Source organism: Nannospalax galili, unplaced genomic scaffold (genome assembly GCF_000622305.1).
Source record: "Nannospalax galili isolate Female #2095 unplaced genomic scaffold, S.galili_v1.0 scaffold568, whole genome shotgun sequence".
Taxonomy (NCBI): Eukaryota; Metazoa; Chordata; class Mammalia; order Rodentia; family Spalacidae; genus Nannospalax; species Nannospalax galili.
The window spans coordinates 2,470,830-2,491,588 of record NW_008359441.1 but is presented as its reverse complement, the minus strand read 5'-3'; the positions used below and the strand labels follow the sequence as shown (position 1 = coordinate 2,491,588).

At 46.0% G+C, this 20,759-nt stretch overlaps 1 protein-coding gene across 1 annotated transcript in view; it reads right to left on the bottom strand.

Annotated features, from left to right (window-relative positions):
• Positions 1-913: 913 nt before the first annotated feature.
• Positions 914-20,759, bottom strand: part of Cfdp1 (craniofacial development protein 1) — a 142,237-nt gene continuing 122,391 nt past the window's right edge. The window contains exons 6-7 of the mRNA XM_008822960.3: positions 13,479-13,637; positions 914-1,223 (exon numbers count right to left, since the gene is read on the bottom strand). Coding sequence (XP_008821182.1) covers positions 1,133-1,223; positions 13,479-13,637 — 250 coding nt within the window. The 3' untranslated portion in view covers positions 914-1,132. The remainder of the gene's footprint in view (positions 1,224-13,478; positions 13,638-20,759) is intronic.

The following is a 20,759-nucleotide window of genomic DNA, read 5'->3' as shown; positions in this document are numbered from 1 at the left end:
CTCAATGAAGGACTGTGATCTGGAAGCTGTAAGGTAAAATGACCCTTCAAGTCATTGCCTCTTCAAGTTGCATCAGAGCATTTTATCACAGCAACAGCTGTCCTCAGCTAGCTCCTTTTGTCCCCAGGCTGTCCTCAGCTTGCTTCAGTCCCAGGTACTAATGGGACTCTTGTCATTCACACAGTAGGAAACTAACCTGTGATCAAGGTCAGAGCTGTGTTTGGGGAGAAACAGAACCTAGTCTTTGGAAGCCCACCTTCAGGGAGTTCCCATGCCCCAGGAGCAGGGAGGTGCTGGGACTCAAGGTTTTATCAACACAGATGAGTCTCTATGGCCATTTCCTTCATCACCAAATGTTTATTATTCACCCTTCTCTTTGCTGCTCCACAAAAAGGAAGTTTGGAATTGAGATTTTCTTAAGAAGCACCCCAAAAGAGTCCTTTAGAACACTCTGGAACCATGCAGCCCAGGTTAGCTTTCAACTTTCAGTGACTCTGCTCTCTTGGCCTCCCAAGTGTTGGGACTCCAAGTTTGTGGCAGCCTATCTGGCAAGAATATTCTTTGACAAGTCAAACTAAAGAACTACTGAGGTCCGAATACATCTGAAGGAGTTTTTGGGGGGAGGAAGAGAAAAAAAGGGTGTAGGGGGAAAAGCTATTATTAAGTTATCCCAATGTCCCATTGTACACATGAGAATCTCACACAGCACAGATCAAATCCCATGAGAACAAATGCCCAGGAACCTAACATCTGCCGACCCCAGTGAACCTCCTTAGAGGCTCCAGGAAAGCGGATTTCAAAGAGCCTTACAGCCTTGCAGAACTCATACCAGCAAGGATAGGTCTGACATGTACTGACTGGGCCTGGGTTAGGCTTTGTAGCAGAGCAAAGGGAAACACGAATGACATCATCACCTTTACCAGCCTCACAGAGGGCCAATTTCTAGTTTATTTAAGGATAACTTTTAAAAAGTAAAATGAATGAACCCAGGTGAGAGTAAGATACATAAACCAACTTAACGTAGAAAAAAGGCCTTGCTGGGAAACATAATGAAACGCTGGAAATAGTTCACAGACACAGAAAAGCTCACATTGTCAACAGGATTAAGATGCTACTGATTCTCCCCCAAATGTCAAGGTTTCATTTTGCTCAGCCTGAGATCTCGCTCGATTTCAAACTGCCTGTGGTCCACTCGGTCTAGAAAAGCTTTCCGTTCAATGTACCTGAAAGAAGACAAAGTCATGTCAGTAAAACCAGCATTAGGGGGCCTCCACCTCCTGCACTGCCCCAACCAGGGGTAAACCAGGCTGGTGTCCAGAGTGAATGGAGTGAATACCCTAAACTCACCACTAATATTGAAACCACTTCCATTTTGTTTACACAAGGACAATTACACAAGGTTCAGACGTGACACTAAAGCCAACAACTTCTTAAAAGGAAAGTACACTAGAGGCAAGAAAATAATGTAGTCAGAGGGCTTGAGAGGAAGGAGAAATAATGCCATCTTAGTTCCAACCCCAACTTGGTCACACATCAGCCAGGCAATGCTGGCCAAAGTCTGAACCCTTCTGAGCTTCATTTTTCTCTACAGCACAGGATGATATGTATTTCTGGCCTTGAAGGTATATTTAGTTGGCAGGCAAGAGAAAGCTGTTTTTTGTTTTTTTTTAAATATTTTATTTATTGTTATTTTTTATGTGTATGTGTATATTGCCTGCATGTAGATAAGTGCACCCGTGTCGTGCAATGCCAGTGGTGGAGGACAGAAGAGGCTGTTGGATCTCCTGGAACTGAAGTTATGAACAGTTGTTAGCTGCCATGTGGATGCTGGGATTCGAACCCGGGTCTTCTGCAAGAACAGCCAAGTGTTCTTAATTGCTGAGCCATCTTTCTAGCCCCCGAGAAAGTTGTTTTTTAAAAAAAATCATTTACTTTGTGTTTGTGTTGTGTGTAAAAGATCAGAGGACAATTTGCAGGTACTGATTCTCTCCTTTTACCATGTAGGACCCAGAGATTAAACTCAGGTTGTCAGGCTTGGCAGTAAACACCTTTGCCCACTAAGCCATCTTACTGGTCCAAAGCTATTGTGCTGGATAGCTTCTGTTGTCAACTTGACACACTGGGTGGAGAGAACCTCAACTGAGGAACTGCCTCCACTAGACTGGCCTATGGCCATGTCTATAGAGCATTTTCTTGATTGTTGATGATGTGGGAGGGGCCAGACCACTGTAGGTGCCTCCCCTGGGCAGGTGGTCTTGTATTGTAAAAGAAAACAGGCTGATGCCAGGTGTGGTGGCACACGCCTTTAATCCCAGCAGTCCGGAGGCAGAGGCAGGCAGATCTCCGTGATTTCAAGGCTAGCTTGGTCTATATGGCGAGTTCCAGTCCAGCAAGAAAGAAAGAAAATAGGCTGAGCATGGGCCAGAGGAGCAGGCCAGGAAACAGTATACCTCTGTGGTCTGTGCTCTAGGTTCCTGCCCTGAGCTCCTGCCCTGGTGCCCTTCTAAAATGAACTGAAAATTGAAGGTGAAATAAATCTATCCTCTGCAAGCTGCTTTTGGTCAGTTTATCCAGCAGTGGAGAAGCAAACTAAAACAGCTATGTTCATTGTATACCTCATAACACTAAAGGGGTACATTTGAAAACAGAAGCAACAGGCTAGAACAATCACAGAGTGCTGCTGGGAGGGGACCGAGCTGAGGTTTGCATAGCTATTCAATCTTGGTTAGTTCTTTGTTTCCTCACCACCAGCTCTGCTCCCTTAGTTATCTTCCACTTAGTGTGGGCCCAGGCTGCTTCTGCTGGTGACAGGAGAGCACGGACGGAATTCTAAGCAAGAGGCTCAAACACCTCTGCACCCACAGTCCACACCCAGGGTCCCCTGGGAAGCCTGGAGCTCTGCTCCTGCTCTGGGGCCAAGGTCAGTAGATGAGGTCTCCCTAGTCTTCCCAGGCACAATGGACAGGAGGCCAGCCTACACAGGCAGGCACACTGGCCGGGAAGGAGGCTGGCTGCCTAATGAGACACAGCTGCATTTTAATGCACCTTCTTGCTATAAAGTGTGTGGTGATTTGCTTGGGGGGGAGGAGATCTCTGCTGCTAATTAATCTACTGAGGGAGCAAAATTGCCATTACAAATGGGAGAAGTAATTGAATCTCTGCACTAATTTCTCTTTTGTTGAAATGTGGAAAATGTGCATCTGTCACTACAAGGTTATTACATTCACAGTGAGACTGTTACCAGGTCCTGGAACCTGTGTTCTTTGTTCAGTTCAGGCCTCCGTTCCTGTTCCTCAGCACCCTGCAATGTGGCCCATTCTGTCTGCTTGCCCATCAAGTCTGTGGCTACTAGCTCTATGTGTACTACTAAGGGCTGGCCAGAAAATACAGGTTCTGAGACCAGAGGGAGTAGAGTGTGAATCCTGACACTTACTAATGGCTGTGTAACTCTGGGCAAGCCACATAAACCTACCCAATCTCAGTTTCCTAATGTACCACCACCTCTACCTCAAACCCCACCCCACCCTCCAAAAAAGAAGGGGAAAAAGATAACAGCAACAAAGACTCAGTTGTAGACAATTCCATTACTATGGAGGCTGAGGTAAGAGGGCTGATGTGAGTTCCAGACCAGCCAGTGTGAGACTTTTTTTCTTTTTGTAGTCCCATCAGGGATAGAACTCACTATGCAGACCATGCTGGCTTCGATCTCACAGAGATCTGCCTTCCTCTGCCTCCCCAGTACAGGGATTAAAGGCATACACCACCATGCCCAGCTGCTCCCATCTTTTTGAAACAGAGTTTCCCTGAAGTCCCAGCTGGCCTGGAACTCACCTTGTAGACCAGACTGGCCTTGAACTCAGAGATCCCCCTGCCTCTGCCTCCCTAGTGCTGGGATTAAAGGTGTGCACCACCACGCTGGCCCCAGACAGTCTCATGTATTTCAAGGCTAGCTTGCTATGAAGCCAAGGACAACCTTAAATTTCTGCTTCTACCTCCCTAGTGGCTGAGATCACAACTGTGGGCCACTATACCTGGCTAATGTGGTGCTGGTGATCCAATTCAGGGCTTTATGCATGCTAGGCAAGCATCATACCAACTTTTCTACATTCCCGGACCATGAAACACTGTCTTAAAACAACAAAAACTTACACTCTCCCCCCAGAAAAATAAAAGCTAAGGAAAAAGCCCAATCTTCCCTACTTTGAAGGGCTTTTATGAGGATTAAATGGAATAGCATTTTAATAATGCCTGGTATGGAACAAGTGCTCAACAAAGTGGTAGTTGATAATGTCACCATGAATTTAGGAAGTCAGCTTACATCAGGTCTGAGGAGAGCAGATGGCCCAAGTTGGGATGTGTGCTGTCAGCAACTAGTAACCACCACCTGGTCTGGATCAGGAATTGAGCTGAAGTGTCAAAACTGTCAGAGAGGCCAGAACAGTCAAGGAAAGGGTGTGCTTCAGCTTGCACGAGCCCTCTGGGTCAGGGTTGTCAGATTTAGCAAGTGAAAATAAAGGAGCCCCAGCTAATTTTGAATTTCAGATTCCCTGGCAGAAAGAAGTAGCAGATACTGTACACTTCTGATTAAGGGAAAGAATAGGAACCTGGGTGGGGAAGTGCTAACAAAATTAACTGAAGGAAGCCAGGAGCATGCCTGTAGTCCCAGCACTTGGGAGGCAGAGGCAGGCGGAGCTCTGTGAGTTCCAGGCCAGCTGGGGCTATAAGGAGACTGTCTCAAAAGAAAAAAAAAGCAAAACCCAAACCAAAAAAACAACCAACCAAACAAAAAATTAAGGCCCAGTCATCCCTCTCCATTGTCTGCCTACCCAGGGCCTGGAGGAACTGGATAGATGGGAATCAGGGGTCTTGATGGCAGGTATGCTAACTACCCTTAGGAAGAGCCAGGAGAGGAGAGGAGAACCTAGGCAAGAGATAGCACTGTGTAGGCATCGCCTGTGGGCATTTCTAGACAGCTCCTAGGCTACTTGCTCGGAGATGAGGAAGGAGCAAGAGGAAGTATGTGGCTTTGAGAATTTATAGTTCTTCCTAACTTTCCTGTAAGGAAGAGGAAGGGATCAGGATGCCTACTGAGCGTGAACAAAGGCTTGCAGGTTCATGGAAGCTGTGTGGGTCCAGCTGACTACCTGGAGTGAAGTCCAAGACAGATGCTAAACAGCAGGTGCAGGCAGAGTGAGGCCTAGGGAAGTCTCAGACAGCAATGGGGTACACGTGCAGATGTAATTAGATGCTCAAGAGTAGGCTAGACAGAAGCTATCAAGGCAGGTCTGGTGACTTTATTCCATTTGTAGCCACTGGCAGCTGCTGACAGGATCCTTGAGTTTGGTTTACTTCCAAGAGCTGACCACAAACAAAGGACCTGATGCCCAAAGAGAAAAGGTACTGCAGAGGAGAGCAACTCCATACCCACCCCTGAGCAAGGCACTTAATTTTTTGTTATTTCCTTCTCTGTAAAATAGGAATAAACATTTAAATACCCCTCTGTGGATATAATGAACCTCGGTGAAAGTGCTTTGGAAAAGACAGCTATGTGAGTTGTTCTAGGGTCTGAATTCTTGCTTTCCATTTGACTTAACTGAATCCCCTACAATGCCTCAGAACCCAGGACAGTTGGAACAGAGACCAGGACAGCAAAGGGCTGCTTGGGAAGGCTGTTCACCTGAGAGTTCACCTATTTCACCTGGCCTCGGGAGTATTCAGGTACTTCAACTGGGTCAGAGTTCCAGGACACACTGGCTGACAAGTGCAGTGGGAATCACCGTCCCTGCTCATTTTTTCTGTCTTGGGGCTTTTCTGCCTTGTGCCTAGCCCTCCTGGGGACTCAGCCTGATTGAGCCTGGTCCACTGGGAAGGCCTGGGGGTAAGAGGGTAGGTTATCCTCTCCAGCTCGGCCCAATTTAAGAAGGAGCAGCTCTTTACTCTCATTAACAAAGTAAGCCAGCAGCGCCAAGAACCCATGTGATGTTCTAGTTTTTCATTTCAGAACCAGGCTATGCACAAGAGATCCTGGCATCTTCTGATATTTCAACCCAAATTACTCTTCTGTTTTAATTTTCTTGAAATTCAGGACACCAGGGAGGAAGGAAGAAACTCAAGGCAAGGAAAGATGTCAGTATTTCCTGTCTGGGAAGCTAAACTTTAAGAGGTCAGAGGGTGCTTGGCCTTCAAAAGCTGTCCTGTGGTCATCCTGTGGCTGAACCCCCATGAGAGGCTTCCTGCACACAGGAGGCACAGTGCACTGGAGACAGGATGCTCCAGGGCTGGGGCTGTGTTACTGGTTCACCACTCCAAGTCCTGGCTCCCTTGTACACATCTGGTGCAGTACAGGCAGTACCGCAGTGATAACTTCAGTTCCCAGCACCATGAAGCAATAGGTAATGAAGCACTCTGTGACTAAAGACGGCTTGGGGACAGTCGTGAGGGTAGGACTTCTTGGCCCCCACCATGCAACTGAAAGAAGCAAACTGCCAGACATAGGCGTGTCCCCCTAATCCCTAAAGCTAGTTTGTAAATACCTCAAGGGCCAGCCTGAAAGGCCTGTGATTATGACTGTTTGCTCCTCACTGTCTTCTTCTCATCACCTCAAGGCTGTGCTGATTCTAGAAGACGGACTCCTGGGAGACATGGGGATAGATTCTTTGGAGAATGAAAATTATCTTCGTGGTTCCTCCATGCTCTCCAAATCACCAAACACCTGGCTTCCATGACCTTAAATGGATAGACAGCAGCGGCAAAGACCAAGCCTGTGTTTCTTTCTAAGCCTGGGACTTCTGCCTCGGCACTGTTAGAAAGCTGTGTGGCTGAGGATGGACACCACCAGGAAACCTCTGTGAACAGTTGACAGCTGGAGAAAGCCATGCTCAACATCTGAACAAATCTGCTGACACGGTGGAATGCTGCAGCACTGGGGAGGGCCAAGGCTCAGAAGAAAAGCAGCGCTGCCTGCCGGACAGAGTCTTTGAGACAGGTACTAAACCACTCTGCTGACTTAAATGATACATGCACAGAGACCACATTCTGATGTATCATGCCTGACTTTTCTGGGTGGTTACTTCTAATTCTATCAGGCTGCCAAACAAAGCCATAGGCATCTGGTAGTCAGTGTGATGGGCATTTAGTTTATGCAAAAGTGTGGTACTTTTTCTACATTGGGGAATATTCTAGGTGCTGGTGAGAGAGTTGGGAAAAGTGCCTGTTGTGGGGGCTCACTGCACATGAACAACACAAGATAACGTCAACAAATAAGTGTAAAAGAGAAAGCAAACAGGGTGACATGACAGGGTGGTGGAGCTACTCGAGTAGCATCTGAGCTGAGCCCTGGATGACAAACCAAACTCTCCCCGGGGAGGAACACTGTGGAGGGAGGGGCAGTGAAGCTGGGTTGCCCCTTCTATTTTGAGTCACTGGCAGAAAATGGTGGCGAAGTCTTGGAACTAGTGTTTTCCTAGGGAGGGAAAAGAAACGGTTGCCTAGGGCCCACATTCCCAAGTTGAAAGCCTGGGAGACTGTGGGAGATGCCTCCAAGCTCTACTTCCCACTCTGTGGAAAATAATCCTAAATAGCTGTCAAGAACTTAAAGGGATAAAGCATCTAGCTTTCCAGTAAGGTCAGAGTTTGGGGGTGGTCAGTAATAGCAAGTGGGAGAACAGAAATGTGAGCAGAGGGCTAAGAGGGGGGATGGACATGACAGACTATTTATAAACATGTCAGGCACTTCCCCTACTTGTTTAGTTCCCATAACAACTCTGAGAGAAGTATATTAAAGGGTTTCCATCTTATAGATGAAGCAGCTGGGGCTAGTGCCCATGACAGGTTCATGGGAGGGCCAAGATTTGAATCTTGTTTATATAAAACATATACAACTAGGGAACCAAATTCAAAGTTGTTGATGTTGAGACCTGTGCCCAGTGCCTGTGTTAAAAAGAGGGTAGAGGCAAGAGGACTAGGAGTTCAAGACCAGCCTCAGCTACATAACAAGCATGCATTAAATGGACACAGCAAATGAATCATCACAAAGCAAGCAAGCTAGGCATAGTGGCTCATCTCAGCACTTGGAGACAGAGGCAGAAGGATTTCTGTGAGTTCAAGGTCAGCCTGATCTACATAGTAAATTCCAGGCCTGCCAGGGCTACACAGTGAGACATAGTCTAAAGAAACAACAACTATAACCACAAAACCTGTGCGTAGCTGAGCCCAGGTGTGGTGGTGCATGCCTTTAATTCTGGTAGAGGCAGATCTATTTCTGTGAGTTGAGGCCCAATTGGCCTACATAGGGAGTTCCAGGTCAGACAGAGCTGTAGAATGAGACTGTCTACAGAAGGAAAATCTGTGTGTGAAATCTTTTAAAAATGAAATAAAAGCCAGGTGTGGTGGTGCATGCCTTTAATCCCAGCACTTAGGAGGCAGAGGCAGGTGGATCTCTGTGAGTTCGAAGCCAGCCTGGTCTACATAGCAAGTTCCAGGACGGCTGGGACTAAACCAGAGTAGGCACAAAGCAAGCATTCCTGTGACTAGTACCAAGTCAAGAACTAGAAGGTTTAGAGCTGGAGAGATGGCTCAATGGTTAAGAGTACCTAGGTTTGGTTCCCAGCACCCACATGGTGGTTTATAATCATCCACACCACCAGTTCCAGGGGGATGATGCCATTTTCCGGCCTTTGCCTGCATGAGTGCACTTACATACGTGTAGACAAAACACTCAACACACACAAAATAAAATTAAAAACAAAACAAAAGCTAGAAGGCTGCCAGGCTTGAGGGGCCTCTGCTCAATGCTTATCCGCAAGTCCAGTCAGTATGAGTTTGAGCAAAGCCGGGTATTCTTTCCTTGTGCTCAGCCCCCAATCCTTTCTGGGGCCCTAATTTTATTTATTATTTATTTATTCACACACACACACACAGAGACACACAGAGGTCTTTATGAGACAGGGTCTCCCTGCAGCTCCAGCTGGCCTGGAGTGCAACTATGTAGACCAGGCTGGCCTTGAACTCAGAGATCCACCTGCCTCTGCCTACCCAGTACTGGGATTAAAGGCATGTACCACCATTCCTGGCTACTTATTTATATTTTATGTGTTTTACCTGCATGTATTTAAGTGTACCATATGCCTGTAATGTCCTCAGAGGCCAAAAGAGTGCCCTCGAATCCCTTGGAACTGGTGTTAAGGACAGCTGTGAATTGCCGTGCAGGTGCTGGGAACCAAACCTGGGTCCTCTGTAAAAGCAGGCAATGCTCTTATCTGTTGAGTCTTATCTTTATGGTACTTTTTTTTTTTTTTCATTTTTGAAACAGGTTCTCACTCTATAGTTCAGACTGGTTTGAATCTCTTGGTAATCCTCCTGTTTAATTCTGAGTGTTAGCATTTACGAGTATGAATCATTGTGCTTGGCTGCTCTCAAAAGATGTTTTTAAAAAGATTTATTTTGGGGCCGGGTGTCTGCATACCTTTAATCCCAGCACTCGGGAGGCAGAGGCAGGCCAATCTCTGTGAGTTCAAGGCCAGTCTGGTCTACATAGTGCATTCCGGGTCAGCTGGGGCTACAGAGAGACCCTGTCTCAAAAGGACCAAAATAAATAATAAAAAGTTTTTTAGGGGGGTAGGTGAAATGGCTCAGAGGTAAAGGTACCTGCTGCTAAGCCTGACAACCTGAGTTCAATTTCCAGGACCCACATGGTGAAAGAAGAAAACCAACTGACCCCACATGTGTACTGTTCTCTCTCTGCCTCCCTTCCTCCCTCCCCCCCGACTAAATCAACGTGAAATATTTTTAATTAGATATACGTGTGTGGGTATGTGCCCATGAGTGCAGATGCCCAGGGAAGCCAGAGAAGGACAACAGATTCCCTGAAGCTAGAGTTACAGGCAGCTGTGAGCCCCGTGACCTGAGTGTTGGGAACTGGATGCTGGTCCTCTCAACCCCTGAGCCATCTCTACAGTCCTGCTTTCAATTTTTTGTATCTTCAACAACAAACTTCAGTTGTTCCCTTTTTGTTTCTTTTGTTTTGTTTTTTGGAGACAGGATCTCTCTGTAGCCCTAGCTGGCCTGGAACTCACTAGACCAGGCTGGCCTCCATCTCACAGAGATCTACCTACTCAGTTCCTATTTTTTATTCTGATATAAATAGAATTATAGCCTGTGTATTCTTTTGTGATTTGCTTCTTTCAAAAACTGACCTAATGGAGACATTGGTTTTGACTGTTTCTGACCTTCATATAAATGGAGTCATAGCATGTCATCCTTTGTGTTTTCATGCTATGATTTATCTATGTTCGTTCCATTGCTGTCCACTGTGTGGACAGATCACATTCTATTTAACTGTTACATTGTTGACAAACCTTTGACTTCTTTCTAGTTTTTGGATATTGTTTATACTGTCAATACATATCTGAACTTCTGCTAGGAGGAGAGGCAGAGGAGAGGAACTGCTGACTGAGCATAGGGAGCTGGCGCATGCACCGCTAAGTGGCACATTCCAACTTAGAGCATTCTGCTCCTCAGACAAATGGGGATGTTTATTACATAAGCAGACAGCCTTCTTTTTAACAGCAGTGCTTTCTCCTTACAATCTATTTTATCTAATATGAACGTCACTATATCAGGTTTTTTGGTTAGTACTTGCACAATTCTTTCCCATCTTTTTATTTTCAATACTCCTTCATCCCATGTTTCACATAAATCTCTTTAAAACATTTAAAAAAAAATCCAATCTGTTCATCTCTGATTTTTTTTCTGTTTATCTTTTTTTTTTTTTTTTTTTTTTTTTTTTTTTTTGTCATTTTTCTTGAGGCAGGGTCTCACTGTAGCCCCAGCTGTCCTGGAGCTCACTATGTAGACCAGGCTAGCCTTGAACTCACGGAGCTCCACCTGCCTCTGCCTCCCGAGTGCTGGGATCAAAGGTGTGCGCCACCACACCCAGCCTGTTTATCTTTTTGAGACAAGGTCTCCCTGTAGCCTCAGCTGGTCTGGAACTATGTAGACCAGACTGGTCTAGATCTCACAGAGATCCACCTGCCTCTGCCTCCTGAGTGCTGGAATTAAAGATGTGTACCAGCCATGCCTGGCTTAATCTGATTTTTACCTGGAACATTCAGCATTTTCGTGCTCAACGTACCCTGCCATCCTCTTAGGGCTCTTTTTGTCTGGCTTGTTCTCTTCTCAGGCTGGCCTACAACTCCTAATGTTGCCAAGGATGACACTGAACTTGATTCTCGTGCCTCTACCTCCCAAGTGTGGGGTACAGGTGTACACCACCACACCCGATTTATGTGGTGCTAGGGACTGAACCCAGTGTTTCATGCATGCTAGGCAAACACTCTACCAACTGAGCAGTATCTCCAACCCAGTTACATGATTTCCCATTTCTTGAAAAGTACTCATTGGGTAGATGTCTTTCTTAAATCTTGTTTTCCCTCTCACCCTGAATTTTATTAACATTCCCTTATCTCCAACAACACCCCACCCCATGCTTACTTTTACAAGACTTCTATTTGCTTAAGCAGAGTGAATGTTGTTCAATCCATATAATCAATACTCAAGAGAAGCAATCCAGTGTGTTACACACTGGCCCTTCCCCTACTGCTTTAGATCCCTGTGCAAAAGTGAACAGCTAAGAGACTGACCAAGGCCAGGTGTGGTGGCACATGCCTTTAATCCCAGCATTCAGGAGGCAGAGGCAGGCGGATCTCTGAGTTCAAGGCCAGCCTGGTCTACATAGTGAGTTCAGGACAGCTGGAGCTACAGGGAGACCCTGTCTCAAAAAGACAAAAAAAGAGACTGACCAGGATCTGGTAGTTAAGCAAGCTCATAAAGACTTTTTTGTTTTTAAATTTTTATTTTATGTGTATGAGTGTATTGCCTGAATGTATGTGAGTACACCCGTGTCATGCAAAGCCATGGAAGTCAGAAGAGGCTTTGAATTCCCCTGGAACTGGAGTTAAGGATGGTTTGTAGCCACCATGTGGGTGCTGGGAATCGAATCCTAGTCCTCTGTAAGAGCAATCAGTGCTCTTAACCGCTGAGCCATCTCTCCAGCCCCCAAAGTTGATTTTAAAGATGCTAAGGCATATTCAGAAATATGCTTCCATGGCTGATGAGACGGCACGGCAAGCCTAAACTTAAGTTCAGTCCCTGGAACCAACATGTAGAAGGCAAGAAGTGACTCCCCTAAGTTGTCCTTTGACTTCCACATTTGTGACATGGCATGCAGGCCCTCTCCTACAATAAATATAATCTTAAAAATATGCTGCTAGCTTGGTTCAAGTAATTTTAAGGCCTTATTGTACTGATAGCTTGAATTATTAATCTAGGCCTTTACTTGATAGGTGTTCTTCAAAGTGCTTTATGCGTATTACATATGTGTAAGTAATACATACACCACATGTTATTTCATGAGACTGGTAACCACAGAGTGGTTTTTTTTTTTTTTTTAATTTTTTAATTTTTTTGCCAGTTTTACTGGCAAAGTAGCTGAGTGGCAGAGCTAACAACTATGTTAAAAGAGGAGATTGTGCTGGTGAGGAACAGGGTTGTTTAGGGGTAGGGAATACTGACTTTAGTTTCTCCTGACCTCCCTAAATAAGGACCCAGTGGCAACAGAGCCCAGGTCCTCTGGAAGGGCAGTGAGTGCTCTTAACTGCTGCCATCTTTTTTCCTGCTCCTCTTTCTACTTTTTCATGCATCAAGAAAACACACATGAGAACTGAGTGTAGTGGCTCATGCCTATAATCCCAACACCTGGGAGACCTGAGGCAGGAAGATTAGCATGATCGTAAGGCCAGCCTGAGCTAACGATATGACCTTTTCTCAATTCCCCCACTAGGAAACAAAACAAAAAACATAACAAGAAAAGGGATCATTTTTATAACGGAATACATTTTATGGATATCCTCTTTATATTCCAAAGTGAGCAGGAAGGGATAGCAATGGCCGGGCATGCTGTCTGAGAAACTGGCGTATCGTACAGAGTGTAGCAGAGGATGAGACCTCACTCTGGACCACAGTGACATGGACCAAAAACCAAAAAACCCCCAGAAAACCACTCATGACAATGTGACAATTTCAACATTCAGGTGGCGCTCTTTGCTTCTGAAGCATCTGAATTAACCTGACTTCTCAGAGGACAAATGAATTCAGATTAGGCCAAGCCTGCTACCATGTGCATTAGGCCAGACCCAATCATGTGAATAAACTGGGTGACCTACAGTTCAGTGGAGCCGTAATTCAGCAAACTCAGCTGGGCAGAACTGACTACTGGGGTTTACTGCTGCTCAGGCACCCTCCTCTCCTTCACCCCCAATGGCTTCCTCACTGATGAGATCTGCCCCACTTTAGAACAGAGCTGCACTGATAACCAAAGCACTTAGAATTTTCATTTCATCGTGAAAGTTCCTGTTTGCTTAAACTGTTTTGCAACAAATCATTTCACTGAGGATATCAAAGGAACACAGTCAACTCCTTACCCCTCTTTCCCTCGATTATGGATGGCTAATTCTTCACCAATTCCTTCTTCCTCCTTGAAGCTCTCCCAGTCCAACTTGGACTTCTCAAGGGTGCTCATTTTCTGTTTCTTGGCTCCAATTTTCCCCAGAAGGCTGCTCATGCCACTTGATCTTTTTATCCTAAGTAAAGAGAAAATGAACATAAGAATTCTGGTCTCTTAAGTTTTTTTGGATGGACACAGAGTTTCCTGGATTGGAGCCATTTATCTTACCGGAAGCCAAGCTTGTTCCCAAGGCATTTTCTTCCCTGTGTGGGACAGAATTCTAACATACTTTTCCTGTCTAACGTGCACAGCTGACAGGAAGCCCTCACCCTTTCCAAGCTCTGTGTGCTATGTGGCAGGTCTTTGCTTGCAGGGAGGGAGGGAGGGAGAATGGTGGTGCTCAGGCAAGGCTTTGGCATCACATGTAGAGATCTAAATTCCAGTTCTGCCCAAATGACTCAAGGTCAGTCATTCAAGTACATGTGCCTCGCTTCCTTATGTACAATGAGTGCTTACTCATGGATGGTGGGGTAACTTCCATGTAAAGGGCTAAAATAGCATCTAGTAAACGGCCAAGGTACCGTTAAGTGCTGGCCACTGTGAATCACTGCCATCATTTGTGCTTCGAAGCCCCAGGGGACTCACAGAGTAAGAACCAGTTACCAGCACTGATGAGCAAGAAGTCACTGCACATAAAAGGGCCTTTTAAAGGCGGTTGCCTTTTAATTTTCGAGAGTTGGGGCCTGGTTTTCCCCAGGAGGTAGAGAGCATTCCTCACCCTGAAAATAGAGAACGTACAGCTTGTGCTCTACTTGCTGGTGATGCTATCTATCAGGGGCTGTAGGAGAAACCCCACAGGCCCAAATTCAAGTCTTAGCAGGTCAAATGTTTCTGGTGAATATTACAAGAATTAACTAAGAAAAACAGAAGGCAGCTAGAGCTTGCAGGAAGGTGCCATGAGAAGAAGACACTCCAGAAGGAAAAAGCCTTTATTGTTACAGGGGAGGGCATGTGTTTGCCATGGCTCAGCAGTACAGATCAGAAGACAACTTTGTGCAGTCAGTTCTCCCCTTCTACCTTTACATGGATTCCAAGGGTGTTGGGGATTAAGTGCAGATTGCTAGGCCTGCGTTGCTGGGTGGCAAGCTCCTTTATCCATGGAGTCACCTTGCCAGCTTAGCTTTTTGTTTGTTTTTTTGTTTGTTTGTCTGGTCTTTTTGAGACGGGGTCTCCCTGTAGTCCCAGCTGGCCTGGAACTCACTACATAGACCAGGCTGCCCTTGAACTCACAGAGATCCGCCTGCCTCTGCCTCAGTGCTGGGATTAAAAGCATGCGCCACCACGCCCGGCGAGCTTTTGGTTTTATGAAACAAAAATGAATTGTCTACCAGCATGAAACTGGAAGTTGTTTTCTGCTTCATAGAGATATACAAGAGTCACAATACTGGAGTACCATGTATGAACACTGCACGGCTGTCTTCCCAGGGCCCTCAAAGCTACTTTCGCAACTGATGGTGCTTTATGGCCTGCTGGAGAGGACCTAGTATCACCCCAACCCATTCTGAAACCAGGAACCTCTAACTGTGGCTATCTGGTTATCTGTGCTCCGGGGTAGGCCAACAGGCTGGTGCTCATATGAAACATAAGACTTAGGGTGGTACAACTGTCCCTAACATTCTCATTCTGTCAACAGTGGTCCAGATGATGGTAGCTTCCCAGTCTAGTTCATACCTCACTACACACACTGGGCTTTAGATCAACTCAGAACAGGCCCAGCAGGCAACATCATCTTCATGTTGAACTGGATAAAGTTCAGTGAGGTGAAACAATACAAAAAAGGTCACAGCAATAGAAAATGCAGATCCAGGACAAAGTGAAGCCTCAGAACTACAGTGCAGTCAGTACACAATGATGTCTTATCTCTAAGATGAGAAGCTGCCTCAGCGACTGTTCTGGCAGCTATTTTACTTTGCTTAAGATAACTCTACACTGGATCAAAACACACTGTGTATAGATTAGATTGATAGATGATAGATAGATAGGTAGATAGATAGATGTATGTATGTATGAAAAGTCCCAAAGCTTAAATTAAAAATGTACTAAAAAACAGTTTGGGCTGGGAGTGGTGATGCACATCTTTAATCCCAGCCTTGGGATTAAAAAGGCAGAGGCAGGTAGATCTGAGTTCCAGGCCAGCCAGAGATACATAGAGAGACCCTGTCACAAAAAGATAACTCTAAACTGATCTTTGTAAGCTTTCAATTCACATCTTCTGAACCTTCTTCTTCAGATACTGCCTTTCAATCACACACACACACACACACACATACACACACACACTTACAACATACCAAAGGTACTACATGAGTGGGGGTATGCAAATCTTTTACTTTTCACCTTTCTTACCGCTGCTGACCTAAGCCTTACTGTTACCATCTTTCACCTGGCTACTTTGGCAGCACTGAGTGGTCTACTTGACTTGTGTCTTGCCCCACATCTCACTTCCATGTCTGACTCTTACACCTCTTTTTTTTCCTCATATTCTATTTATTATTTTTATTTTATGTGTATGCATGTATTGCCTGCATGTAGGTAAGTGCACCCATGTTGTGCAATGCCCTCAGAGGACAGAAGAGGCTGTCTGATCCCCTGGAACTGGAGTTATGGACAGTTGTTAGCTGCTATGTGGGTGCTGGGATTCAAACCCAGGTCTTCTGCAAGAACAACCAGTATTCTTAACTGCTGAGCCATCTCTCCAGCCCCAACTCTTGGCATGATGCCTTTAGAGCATCTTTTCTCTCCTTCCCCTTCCTCTCCCTCCTCCCCCTCTTTTCTTTTCTTTTCCTTTCTTTTCTTTTTTGTCTTTTTAAGACAGGGTCTCCCTTAGCCCCAACCAGCCTGAAACTCACTATGTAGACCAGACTGGCCTTGAACTCACAAAGATTTACCTGCCTCTGCCTCCCAGTGCTGGGATTAAAGGTGTGAGCCACCACACCTGGCTAGAGCATATTTTCTAAAGCATAAATCATATTTTAATTTTTTTGGTTTTGGTCTTTTTGAGATAGGGTCTCCCTGTAGCTCCAGCTAGCCTGGAACTCGATATGAAGACCAGGCTAGCCTTGAACTCAGAGATTTACCTATTTCTGCCTCTCCCAAGTGCAGGGATTAGAGGCGTGTGCCATCACTTTTGGCATAAATCATTTATTTCTATTGAAATGTCCCTTCTCTGACCCCTTACAGCTTCCATCTGGAGCTCATCTCTGCCTGTGTCCTGTCATTCACTGATAGTCTGTTTCAGCTTAGAAACCGTGCTCTCTGGAAGTCTTTGTTAAGTCCTTCAATCCCTGGTCTAGGTTCCCCAGTGGTGCCCTACATCACTTGGAACTCACTTCAGCTACAGCTCTGTAGGCAGCCTTGGGAAAGCTTAGGCCCATCACCAACACCCCACAAAAAGCAAGCACCTGGAACTTTCCTGCTCTGCCTGCTGGAGGTGTGGTGGAGCCATGGCCCTGAAGCTATCCCCAGAGTGGACAAGGCTGGTAGCTAAATGACCCAGGTCCCTCATAGGCAGTTCTGGGAAACTGAATGCTTTGCAGAAGTCCTGGGTGAATCGAGTGTCATCTGCCTCCATACCCCCATGGCCATGAAAATGACCGTTACTGGTTTCCTCCTGGCCCACTCTTGCTTTCTCAGATCACTTTCCAAGTCAACTCCTTGAATTCCAAATCTTTCTCTTGGGTTTCACTTTGAAGGGAACCTAACCAAGATATTTAGTAGAAAACTTATTTTCCCTATGCAATCTCCAACTTAGCATACACCTCTGATAGTACTTCTAGTTATGCCAACTTTTCCACAAATCTCTTCTGAGAAATCTATGGAAAATTTTATTCTGCACTGCAGTAAGTTTCTAGAAAAGGACAAAGGCTATATCCTCTCCCTTTACCCTGCTCACAACTAAGTCTAGCAGAATGTCACCTGTATTACCATGCTTTGGAAAAGCTTTCAATGCTGCTTTCACTGGGTCATTAACATGGTTTTTAGCACCTTAACTTGATAGTCTCTAAAATGAGGCAAAAGCAAAGAGAGTGATGTATTGACAGCAGCAGTGGAAACATACAGGAGGCTCATCATAAGCAAGCAAGCAGAGCATTTTCCAAGAATCTGGTGTGTGGAGTTGCTGCACACCTCTGGGCACTCACAAGCCTTCTGCCACCTTGACACAGGATCTCAGTGGTACAATCCTGGCACATCCAGCACAGCTTTCAGGAGGGAGATTTACCATGACTTTGTTCCCTCTCCTGCTATTGTAGTGCTTAAATCAGGCTTTTCTGGAAGCCAAGGTGGGTGACAATGGGCTTCTGGCAGGGGCTGCCAGCTCTGCTCCTACGGAGAACCCCACAGGCTGTGTCTCCCTTTCTAAGCACTGCAGTTAGCTAGAAGGGTTAATAAATCAGCACTGGGCAGAGGCAGGTGGATCTCTGAGTTTGAGGCCAGACTGATCTACAGAGCGAATTCCAGGCCAGCTGGAGCTACAGGGAGACCCTGTCTCAAAACAAAAACAACAACAACAACAACAACAACAACAAATCAGCACTGGTTTCCTCTAGGCCTCCTGGCAGCTGTGTAGGCTGCAAATCAACAGAGGACGTCAGCATTCTCTTCAAGATTCTGTCACCAGGAACCAGTGCAGTTCCAAATCAAAAGAACCAGTGATTTCTCTTTGTTCTACATCCTCAACCATAAGGGTCAGGTACTGTCACAGAGTCTGCTTTGATGGACCATCCCCAAGACAACAATACTTCTTTCAGTGTAGGGGCCTGAGGTAGGAGGCAGGAGGCAAAAAGGCCAGAAGAAGCAGCTGGGGTGCGACCAGACTAGCTTCAAAAAGACCGTTGGGTCCCCACCAACTCCTGTATCTCATCTCGACACCTGGACCTGCTATGAGAAGGAGAAACCGCACCCTGTTGGGAGGAGGAGATTCCCACTCTTGGCCCCACCATGTGGGCAGAGGGAGATAGGAAATGAAAACTTAACTGATCGGGGGAAACAAAAACCTAAAATGTTAATTAGGGTTTATGGCTGTGATCAATCAAGTCTTGGGGGAGGATGGGGGCGGAACACCCAATGCTCACATATGTATATAAACACCTGCCTGCTGCTTAATAAAGGAGATCCTGCAAGACTCCCTGCCTCCTTGGTGGTGCCCTGGGAACGGAGGGTTGGGATGGCAGCGCACTCGCCTCTCCTCAGGCCCCATCGTGCTGCTTGCAGGGAAAGAGCTCCGCAACTGGTGCCCAGTGTGAGGCACGGAAGAGATTTCAGCTGAGGCCAATTGGTCTTTGGGGTGAGTGAGACCCTTAGTATGGGTAACGCAACTTCTAAGAAGCATGAGCTGGCCCTGGAGGTGTTGCATTATATGCTTAAGAGCTGAGGGCTAGATGTTTCAGACTCTGTAGCCAACCAAGTCTGGGAGACTGTGACTCTTTTGGCCCCATGGGTTCCTGCAGCCAACCTGTTCTCGGCAGACACCTGGGAAAGGGCTGAGGGCTTGGCCAAGAAAAGGGAACTGCACTTTGGGATTGAGCCCCCTTTGGGATTCTATCCCACTATATTGGCCCTTAAAGGGTGCTTTAGGGGACCCATTCCCACTCAGGAGGGGGAGGCCAGGGTCCATATGGAGGTGCCCTCCCTCTCCGTGAGGAAGAAGGGGAGATTAAAAATCAAAAAGACTGGGCCCGGATTGATGAGGAGACGAGCAAGGCTGGAGAGCAAAAAAACCAAGTTAAGGCTATGGCAGCCAACCTTAAGACTCAACTAACCCTAGAGGCGAAAAAGGCCGAGCGGGGAAAGCAAACCCCTCAAAGATAGATCGGGGAGGCTAAAGGCCCTGAGCTAGTCCCCCGTTGCCGACCGGATAATTATCAAACCCTCCAGTGGGGCTCAGCCAGCCTCCAGCCAGGGGAACATGCCGCTCATGTGGGGCTCCCTCCGGCGCCTGCAGTGCCACAGTGGCCGATGTATGCGAAAGCGTGTCGAGTCAAGGCCCCACAGCCCTCCCGATCTCCATGCCAAGCCTTCCCTGCTAACCTGGTCCCAGGACCAGGGAGACCCAGGGATTGGTACCCCTGGGAGGCCAAGGATCTCAAGGAATTGAGGGCAGCTGTAGCACAGGATGGCCCTAACTCACCCTGGGTCAATACTCTATTGGAGGGCTTGGCTCACCAGCCCTGCGTGCCCAGAGACTGGTATGACCTGACCAGAGCAGTTCTTTCAGGACCCCTTTTTATTAAATGACAGGCACTATTTAAAAAAAAAATGCCGGGTTACAGCAAAACCAAACCAAACAACCAATCCCCCAATCCCTTTTACATATGGACAGCTGTCCGGCACCTCTGATGGCCACTCTACTGGGGAGCAACAAGTGGCCGGCCCTCCCTTGTACAGAGAGCAAGTAAAGGCCACAGGCTTGTCAACATAGAAAAAACCTAATGAGGGCCTGACAAAGGACCCTATAATAAAATTGAGACAAAAGCCCTCCGAGCTACTTCCTAAATTCATAAATAAAATACAAAACAATTTAATACAAAAATTGCCTCCCGGGCCCTTGCGGGACAAATTTATGAAAATTATAGTGTGGGACGACATAAATCAAAATCACCAGGCGACTTGCTCCGGGTTTAAAAATAACTCCATGAGTTGGTGGATTGTGGCCTCCCAGGATGTAAAAACCCAATCTCATGAAATTCACACACTGACTAACACGCTACAGACACAAACTACTTCATTGGCAAAAGCCATGACGCAGGCCCTTACAACCGCCCAAATGATGCTACAAAAAAAAAAAAAAAAAAAAAAAAGAAAAGGGAAAAATGCTTTAACTGTAAAAACAAAAACAAACAAACAAAAAAAAACCAAACCACTTTAAGTGAGACTGCCCTAAAAAAAAACCAAACCCTAAAACAAAAAAACTAAATAAACGTCAGGCCAAAAAACCCCTATCCTTGCTACAAAAAAAAAAAATATCATTAAGAAAAAAAAACTACAGATCTAAGTTTGATATGACTAAAAAGCCTTTAAACTAGCTCTGGGGCAGCCTCTAGCCCTGTTACCCTCAAAAAAACCTAAAATAAAAATAACTCAAACCAATTAAACAATTCCCATCTACAAAGGCCTCAGGCCAAAGACAAAGATTTTCAAAAAAAAAAAAAAATTTCACTGTCTTATCAATACTGAGACAGATTGTACCATACTTAAAACA